This window comes from Hipposideros armiger, unplaced genomic scaffold (assembly GCF_001890085.2).
Source record: "Hipposideros armiger isolate ML-2016 unplaced genomic scaffold, ASM189008v1 scaffold_40, whole genome shotgun sequence".
In the NCBI taxonomy this organism is placed as follows: domain Eukaryota; kingdom Metazoa; phylum Chordata; class Mammalia; order Chiroptera; family Hipposideridae; genus Hipposideros; species Hipposideros armiger.
The window spans coordinates 3,770,245-3,779,506 of record NW_017731390.1 but is presented as its reverse complement, the minus strand read 5'-3'; the positions used below and the strand labels follow the sequence as shown (position 1 = coordinate 3,779,506).

Below are 9,262 nucleotides of genomic sequence, written 5' to 3'. Positions count from 1 at the left end.
TTCTCTGCTGTAGCTTTCTCCAGAGAAAGAGCGACTGGGCAGCTCCTCTTGCTCCCAAATTCTTGAACATGGGCCTTTGGGTGAGACCTAGATGGGCCACGGAAGGGAAAGACTAGCTTCCAGATCCCTCAGGGCCCTTCCTATTCCTTATTCCAAAAGTGTCAGATGGGACCGAGTATGTAGCCTTGTCCCTTTTTCTCCTATGGGGAGAAGGGGTTCCTGAGAAGGGTGTTGCTGTCTCATCCTGCGGGCTGAGGACGGGGTCGAGTGTCCTCTACTGTAGACAATGGGAATTGCAACAGCGGGGCCAGCCCGCTCGCTTCGTGCATGTTTCCACCCTCCTGACAGTGTTGTGAGGCAGCAACTATTGTTCCCTCTTCACTGATAGGAACACTGAGGCTCAGAGTTTCTAGGTGACCTGCCCAGGGTTTTACAGTGGACACCCCCTAGTCCAAGCCCTCTAAAAATGGAGACTCAATGGCTCCAAGTCCTTTTAACTGGAGAGTTTATTCACACCAACCTCCACTGTTTGCAAAGTGCTTCCATGCCTCCCTCCAGTCTCTACACTGGGGTGCCTGATAACAGGAAGGGGAAGAATGGAAATCGGAGGTGGAGGGAATTCCTCCTCCAGGGAAAGACTCTCAATAGTAACAACCCCCAGTAAAGCCCCTTAACCCAGATTTGGGGGACTAGTGGCTTTAGGAGTGGGAGGAGGAGGCCATTGATCTGCACTGTTATGTAAGATTCATTTATTTGTTCATACCAAAAAAATTTCTTGAGTGTTTTCTCCTTGTGTCAACACTGTGCTAGGCACAGAAATGCAAATATGAACGAGACTGTAGGGGATAAAAGGAGGTTCCCAATCTAGGTTCCTGCAGGTGGGGCCCAAGCCCCCTCCCCAAGAATCTCAGCTTCAAGGAGGCTAGAGTAGAGTTGAATTGAAGCAGATGCCCCTCTGCCCCACAAGCAAAAGAAATCCGGCACTGCTGTCTCAGAATAAGAGTTTTCAGCACTGTCCCCAGAAGAGACAACTGTGAAGATCATCATCCTTCCAGAACTTTCCTCGTGTGCGCGCGCACGCGCATCAGGAGGAGGACATGTGGGGGATGGAGGGTGGCACTTAGGAAGCCTGGAGTCTAGAACTGCGGGACTCCAGGATCTCCCTTCATGACAACTGCCCTGGAGACTTCTGTAGAGGGTGCTAAGGAGTGAGAGTTTTGAGCAATGGAACACCGTGCACCTTCCTTTGTCAAACTCTGCCCCACCTTGAGGCCTTAATTTCTGGCCTCTGCAAAGGGAGGTGGGGAGGCAGACCTTCCTCATTCCTCCCCTTCCATGATATATATGAAAAAATGCTTCTGTTGTCACCGCCAGGAGGGCCAGGATGCAAACTTCATCATCTGTCTCTTTATAGAAACCCTCTCTTACCCAAGACCCAGAGTGAGATTTTTCTCCCTCTGACATCCCCTCCAGCCTCCCTCCACACTTATTGCTTCCACGCCCTTAGTCCTAGCCATCATACCAATCTCCCTTTATATTTTTTGGGGTGGGAGACAGCCATATTCCAATAACCTGACTATTGTCAAGAGAGAACTATTCTGGGGTTTCATTCATTCAGTCACAAATATTTACGTAGCACCTGTTATGTCTGGGCACTGTTCTAGTCAGTGGGCAGTAGTGATTAAGACAAAGTTCTTATCAGACTAATGGGAGAGACAGACAATAAAGAATAAATACTTTCAGACTTTCATATCACAGTAAGCTATACAAAAAGTGAAGAAGGGTAAAGGGATAAACCATGTTGTGGGGAAGTGCTCCTCCATTATTGAGGATTCACTTTCTCTTTGCTTTACTCTTTGGGGGGATATAACAACGAGGGTCTGTGTGTCCCCTCTTCTGGCCTCCTCAACCCATTTTGGCAGGTCAGGACTCAGGGGGCAGAGTCTTGGAATTCGGAGGGCGGTTGCGAAGTCAGCCCCTCGGAATTTGGTCAAAAGGCCACTTAGAAATTGCATTAGAGAAACAGAAACAGGTACTGAGCAAGTCTATCGTCTTCCGTGGTTTAATAATACGCCTGTCTCCGAATTTATGTTTTCCTTTGTTCGTCGGGCATATACACTCACTTCCTAACTGGTTCAAAATTTGTTGAATCCACAGTGTGCTAGACACTGTTCTAGGGGACTGGAGCAGAGAGGTAGGGAACATTTCGCTGTCCGCAGGAGTCCCCGCTGTGAAAAGCTTGTAAACCACCATTGCCTCATTTCATCTTTTCCCTCAACATTGTTTTTGAGATTCATCTGTTGTTTCACGTAGCCCCCCCCAGAGGGTAGATATGAATATTCCCATTTTACAGATGCGAAAACAGGGACTGCTAAGGGACAAAAATGAATTGCTTTGCGACGACTAAATGCCGGAACGCCACCGGGCCACGTGCAGCAGCGCATTTCGCCCCTCGCGATCCCACTCGCGCACGTTCCCTCCTTCGCTGGCTCCCAGCCGCTGCCGCGCCGGGTCCACGTGTGTGTGTCTGTGTGCAGAATGGGGACGGGGGCGGTACCGCCGGAGGGGTGGGGTCCGGGTAACGTCACAGGCAGTGTTGCCCAATCAGCGGCGGTCTCGCGGCCCCGGCGCTGGTATTGGGGCAGCGAGGGGGCAGTTCTCTATAACGCGGTCTTCGGGAGCCAGCGGGGAAGAAAGAAGCCGAGCTGGCGGAAGGCGCCCTCCCCGCCGCCTGGGCCCGGGCACCGGGTGCCGGGCGCGGGGTCCTTCCCGCCTCCCGCGGTCGCCGGTCGCTTTGTTTCCCCCGCCTCTGCGCTCCGGGCTACTCGAGAGGGGCTCCCGCCGGGGCTGCACAGGGAACGCGGCGGCAGGAAGGGCGGCCGACCGCGCCGGGGACTCTCAGGGACCCAGGAGTCCGGCCGCCGAGAGGGCCGCGTGACGAGATCCAGGAGGGATCCAGAGCTTTGCCGCCCAGGGGTGCGGGCCGGGGGCGTCCGTGAGCAGAGACCTCCCCGTCGAGGGGGGGCGATGTTCCCCTCGCCCGTGGGCTCTTCGGGCAGCCAGGGCAGCCCGCCGCTGGGACCAGCGCCCCCTCAGTGGGCAACCCCCCAGGCCATTCCATGGAGACTCTGTGCCAGGCTCCCCGCCTCGCAGTGCCAGCGTCCCCGCGAGGGTCGCCCTGCTCACCCACGCCCCTGAAGCCGCGTCGGGGGACCCAGGAGTTCTCTCCGCTGTGCCTGCGTGCCCTTGCCTTCTGCGCCCTTGCCAAACCCCGAGCGTCCTCTCTGGGCCTGGGGCCTGGGGAGCCGGCGCCGCGGGCCCCGGTGCTGCTGGGCCCTCGCGCCCCCCTGTGCACAGGCGCCTGGGCCCCGGATGGCCTGAAGCACCTCACGGGACAGGCCGGACGGTCCAGCGATCCGAGCTCCCCAGCCGGCCAGGATGCCGACGCCGCCGTGTGCCCCGGCCGCGGCGAGGAGGAAGAGGGCGGAGGCTGTTTCCCGCACTTCGGCGCTCGCTCCAGCGGACCTCCGGGCCGCTGCCCGGCGCCTCGGAGCCCTCGGGAATCTCCGACCAGCTCCGCCGCGACTTCGCCTAGGCCAGTCCCGGGTCTCGAGTCCCAGCCTGGCCCCGCCGCCGCCAGCCCGCTTCGGGAGCCCGATTCCCGGCCTCCGCCGCCACCTGCGGGCCTCTCCTTCGAGCCCGCGGGGTCCGAGGCTGCGCCGGAGCCGCCCCTGCCAGGCCAGACGACTGCAGTCGATGGAACACCCTCGCAGGCCGCCCCTGAGGCACCCGCCACTAGCCCCTCGACGGCCAGTGGAGCTCCGGCCGCGCCCGGCGATCTCCGCCAGGAACATTTCGATCGTCTGATCCGCAGGTCAAAACTTTGGTGTTATGCTAAGGGCTTCGCCCTCGACACTCCAAGTTTACGCCGGGGGCCGGAGCGGCCGCTAGCAAAAGGGCCCGCCCGGGGAGCCGCCAAGAAACGCCGGCGCCCCGCGCCCCCCCACCGCAGCGCGCAGCCCCGCCGCCCTGCGCCGACGCTGCCCACCACCAGCACCTTCAGCCTCCTCGACTGCTTCCCCTGCCCCCCGGCCCTTGTGGTGGGCGAGGACGGAGACTTAGGGCCGGCATCTTCGCTTCGCCTCCATGGAGACTCTAAGCCCCCGCCTGCCCACCCGCTGTGGAGGTGGCAGATGGGGGGTCCTGCTGTCCCTGAGCCCCCCGGCGTCAAATTCTGGGGGATCAACCTGGAAGAATTCTGAGTGCGAGACCTCTTTTGCCAAGAGGGAAAAGTTGGGGCCACAGCCAAACTGCGGACTCTAGGATAGAGCCTGGTTTCTCACATTTGCCTCACCCCTTCATGTTTTATGGGCTGTGGTCCGCGGGACCTCAAATGACAGTGATCGTCAAGCACCTAACTGATTGGGGTGACACCCCCCTCCCCCTCATCCTTTGGAGACGAACTAAGGGCTGGAGTCTGGAGAAGGCTTAACGGAAAAAGGCTTAATGACAGAGATTCCAGTCCCTCCCCTCTTCCATCTCGGATCTCTGGGGGCAGGGCCTTCACCCCAGGGGGAGCAAAGGAGGCTACCGCTCAAAGACAAGGAAAAAAAAGAGGGAGAGAGACCTTGGTGATGGACAAACCGGTTGTTTCTGTGGGCGAGCCTGGGGGTGAGGGGGCTGTGGAGGGGGTGGGGAGGTGATTGGCAGCTCCCTGGGGGCATCCCCACCCCCACCATCTATGTCTTTAACCCTTCACTCCCCTCAGGGCTTCCCCAGCACTCCTAGCACCAAGGAGCCCTCATGGGGGAAGAGGCAGCTTGAGCAAGGGGATGATCATTCCTTTCCCAGGGCCCTCCAAGTCAGACAACCCCTAATTGGCGAGATCCTAAGTCTCAGCCACCAACCTTTCCCTTTTGTCCAGTTTTGGAGTTTCCTTCTTCAATTTTACTGTTTGCTTTCAGTTTATAAGGTCTAATAGGTAAAAGAGGACGCCTCTTGATAAACCAACACCCTTCCCCAGTTCACCTCTCATATGAGGGAGGGCAGGGCTGAGGGACCTTCTCCCCTCCCAAAGTGCAGGATTTGCCTGGGGAAGGGGCCAGAGACTGTCCCAGGGAAAGTAATGGAAGGTGGAAGAAATCAATAAAATCAGACCAAACAAGTTGCCTTTCGAGGTCCTCTCCACCGATTTATGGATGAGAGGGGGTGGAGATAGAGGGCAGGCCCGGGGTCCATTCTTTGGACATCCAAACTCAGCCCCCTTAAAGTGTAGGAACAAGACAAGCTGCTGTTTGTGGAGCGGGTAAATGATAGGGCTCCTGGTCTAACCACAAGGTCCGATGGGCTTCGAAGGGACAAGGTTTGGGTTTGGGTGAGAACTGGGCTGAGGCACCTTCGGCTTCCCCTCTTCACCTCAGGCATTTCGGGAGTTGTCAGGGACCTGATGGATCCGAAGGGGGCAGGGCCAGGGGATTAGTTTTGAGGTCAGAGGTTCTGTTTTCTCGGGGGCGGGGTAGGGGAGAGCTAGGCCTGGACCACGCCCTCTGGCTGGGAGGATCCCCTAGAGTCAGGGAGGGGTGGAGCCGCTTTCTCCACCCAGGTGAGGTCAAGGAAGGTTAGCTCCTAGGGAGATTCCAAGTTTAGGTGGGAGGGGAACCTGGAGGTTGAGGATCTGCCCAACAACATTGGAACCCAGTGACCCTCCTGTCCACATCAGCAAGTAACGCCTCCTTTCTCCCCAAAACAGGGTGAGGGAGGAACAATTCCCACATATGATACTGGGGAAGGACTTGTCTCCTTTTCTGTGAAAATGCTTTGTAAAAAGTAATTGTTTGCATAGAGCAGATTCTTGAGAAAAACTGTTTTGGACCACAAAAGTTTTGTTCACTTCAAAAAACTGTCTCTTTCCATTTTTTTTCGCTGGGGGTGAGAGTGGGGATGGGGTGGGTGGATGTGGGGTGGGCACTGCCCTCTTTTCAACATCTGGCCTTTATGAACCCTGCTGACCTCCCCTCCCCCCTCCAGCTGTGTTGTGGGCAGGAGGGCGGGAGAATGCCTTCCATTCCTGTGTCAGGGGTATCCCTCTTATCTTGCCCCCCAAGACTAGGGAAGGCAGAGAAAGAAGGCAGATGTGAGGGGTGGGGAGAGAGTCGCTGTGAAGAGGAGGTGATGTTTGCAAGGATAAATTCAGAAAGGCCGACTCCTGTTTTTAAAAAGCTTGCTTTTAGTAAGTGGTCCGGTCAGCTTTGCCTCTTTTGACCAGCCTAGGCAGGGTGGCGTGAGCTTTAGGTGAAGGGGGAATGGGTGATGGGTCATGAAATTCTCTTTCAGACTCTCCTCTGAGGAGTAGGAGGTGGGCAGTTAATTTGGCTTCCCTCCTCCCCACTCAAGTGAAAGTATTAAACCTCAACCTGAAAGGGCAAAAGCAGTGAGTTAAAAAACATAGCTTTTGGCCAGACCTAGAACTCCCCTCCTTGCTGAATGGTTTAATTTGGAGAATCTCAGGGCTGGAAACGTCCCTAGGAACTTTCTAGTCATTTTACAGAACAGGGAACTATATTAAAAAATGTTTCCTAGGGCTGCTGTAACGCATTGCTACAAACTTGGTGGCTTCAAACAGCAGAAATTTATTCCCTCACAGTTCTGGAAGCCAAAGTCTGAAATTAAGGTGTCAGCGGGGCCATGCTTTCTGTGAAGGCTCTAAGGGAGAATTCCCTCCTTGCCTTTTCCAGCTGCTAGCGAGTCCAGGCATTCCTTGGGTTATGGCTGCATCACTCCAGCCTCTGCCTCCATCTTTACATGGCCTTCCCCTCTCCTGTCTCTTATGAGGACACTTGTCATTGGATTTAGGGCCCACCTGGGTAATCCAGCTTGATGTCATTTTTGACAACCTTCATCTAATTACATTGGCCAAGAGCCTTGTTCCAAATATGGTCTCACTCACAAGCCTGGAGGGAGAGGAGTTAGGACCTGGACATACCTTTTTGGGTGCCACCATTTAGCCCACTGCAGAAACTGAGTCCAGGAAAGGAGAAACTTGCCCAGATTTTCTGGGGGAAGGAAGCATGTGTGGGGTGCTTGAGCTGGAGACACGAGTCTCCCTGAATTGGAGCAGCTTGGGGAAAGGGTAGAGTTGGACCTCTTGCTTTACCCAGGCTGATCCCAAGGGTGCTGGGACTCCCCTCCACCCAACACTCGGAGCGGGGAAGGGAAGCTCAGTCTCCCCAGGAGGGTCCAAGGAAGCTCTTCTTCCCTCCCTCCCTCTCTGGTTTCCTGCCGTTCCAGGTGGTGTGTCCTCAACTCCTATCCCCAGATTGTTGGTGTGCATCTTGCCTTCCACCTGCCCCCCTTTCCCCCCACTCATCCTTCATGTGGTCTGAGGAACTAACTAGGCTCTGCCACTGGCCTCCATGTGTTTGGTGGGTGGGTTTCAGCTTCTGTCTGAGCCTCTAAGCCCTCTTACTGGGTTATTGCTTTTCCTTTAGTCTCAGAGGGTCTCTCTCCATGAGCCTCCATCTCTCAACAGCTCCGGGGGCTGAGTCTGCCCCTTTTCATCAGGGCTACCTGCATGACCCTGAGAGTGAGTGCTTCCTTAAAATTTAGTCCCCAAGGCCCCTTGGGGCTGGCCTCACCCTAGTCCAGTCCTGCTAACCTCACCTTCCTCCTCCTGGGAGCCTCAGCCTTCCCCATACCCTCTGCCTCTTGTCTCTTAAATCTTTGTGGCTTGACTTCTGCCCCCTGAAACCACTTTTTCCAGGGTCACTCATGACAACCCCTCAGCACAAATCTAATGGTTACCACCCCGCCATTCTGACCCCTGGATCTCTCCATGATCTGTGACATTGCCGGATGCTCACCAAGGTCTCCTGGCTCTCTCCCGCTAAGGTCCCTTCCCTGTCTTCTGTGTCTCCTCTTCCTCCTCTGTTCTCAGGAAGCTTTAGAAAAAGGGAGTCTAATCATGTCCAGAGGGTGTCTACCCTCCGCCCCCGTGTCTCCCCACGTGATTCTTTTTGTGTTTCTCTCCCAAGTCTTCAGCTTGCACCTGCACAGGTCAGTGACTCCCAGATGACTATCCCTGCCTTCTCTCCCCAGTCCAGCCCCTCTCCTGAGCTTTGGTCCCATGATACTGGCAAGTCATACTTTCCCTGTTGAAGACCAAGCTGATTGTCTCCACTCCCTACCGGCATCAAGTACCCCTGGGTCAAGTCCACTTTCTGGTCACAGCTCTGCCTTTCTCCCCATTACCTCCCCAAGACTCAGCACCTTGAATTCTCACCTGGGTCCTCCCATTTGACCCACTGTTATCTATTTCTGAACCTCCCCCTGCTTCTCGCCTTTGTCAGTATCTCTTGTATCCTCTCTGTCCTGGTGCAGCTCCCACAAGTCTAGCCTGGACTATTGCCGTAGCCATCTAACTAGTTTCTGTACCTCTGGTTTTTCTCTGACCCCCTTAGGTCAGACTACCTTCTTATTTACTCCGTGGGTCCCGATTTTATCGAGTGCAGTCTTCTTGGCCTGTCATTTGGGGCCTTCTATGATTTGGCCCTAACTCTCCTGTCCTGTAATTTCACTTTACACATTGTGGTCCATCACAGTGGAATGCCTTTCCTCCCCCAGCCACCCACCACTTTCTATACCTTCATTCTCCAAAGCCCATTTGAAATGCCATCTCTTCCATGAGATCTTCTTTGATTTCCCCCTGTTGGATGTGGTCATGCCACCTCTAGACCCTCTTCACTCTTTTATGAAGACTTCCAGACCTCTCCATTCTGGGGGAGGGTGGCGGAAGAATATGGGCTTTGGAGCCAAGTACTCTTGCTCCCCCTCTGCATGGAGAACCTGGCAAACTAAGTCAGGCTACTCTGGCGGAATCACCTTTTTGATCTAAGTTTTCATTTCATTGCTTTGGCCTTAACTGAGAGTCATTGACACAAAACGGCCACTTCAACATAACTCCTGAAATTGTAAATACTCCCTGAGAAGACACTGTCCAGTGTTCCGAGTCCTTCTACATAATGTTTATATTTTTAAAAATTTAAGATAAAAAATCAGGGTATTTGATGATAATTGTTTGTGATGTTTTTCTTACATCCTTCTGCAGTCATCTTGTATTCCATTTTAAAGGCTTATTTTAAAGGACTGCACAGCATCTTGGCCAGTGGCGCTTGGCTAGATGCAGTTCCAGAACTGTCCACTAGATGATGCTGTCTGCTAGCACCAGAAGGAGTGTGGTGGGCTGGAGAAGGGTGGGTGGGGAAGT

General features: G+C 54.9%; 1 protein-coding gene across 1 annotated transcript; it reads left to right on the top strand.

Moving 5' to 3' along the window:
* The first annotated feature begins 2,678 nt into the window (after positions 1-2,678).
* On the top strand, positions 2,679-4,797 carry EPOP (elongin BC and polycomb repressive complex 2 associated protein). The gene has a single exon (XM_019638492.1). The coding sequence runs from the start codon at positions 3,120-3,122 to the stop codon at positions 4,260-4,262; it is 1,143 nt and encodes a 380-aa protein (XP_019494037.1). The 5' UTR covers positions 2,679-3,119; the 3' UTR covers positions 4,263-4,797.
* The last annotated feature ends 4,465 nt before the right edge of the window (positions 4,798-9,262 follow it).

Bases quoted from the DNA above. Each gene is read 5' to 3' on its own strand.
- EPOP (XM_019638492.1), top strand. From the start codon at position 3,120: ATGGAGACTCTGTGCCAGGCTCCCCGCCTCGCAGTGCCAGCGTCCCCG.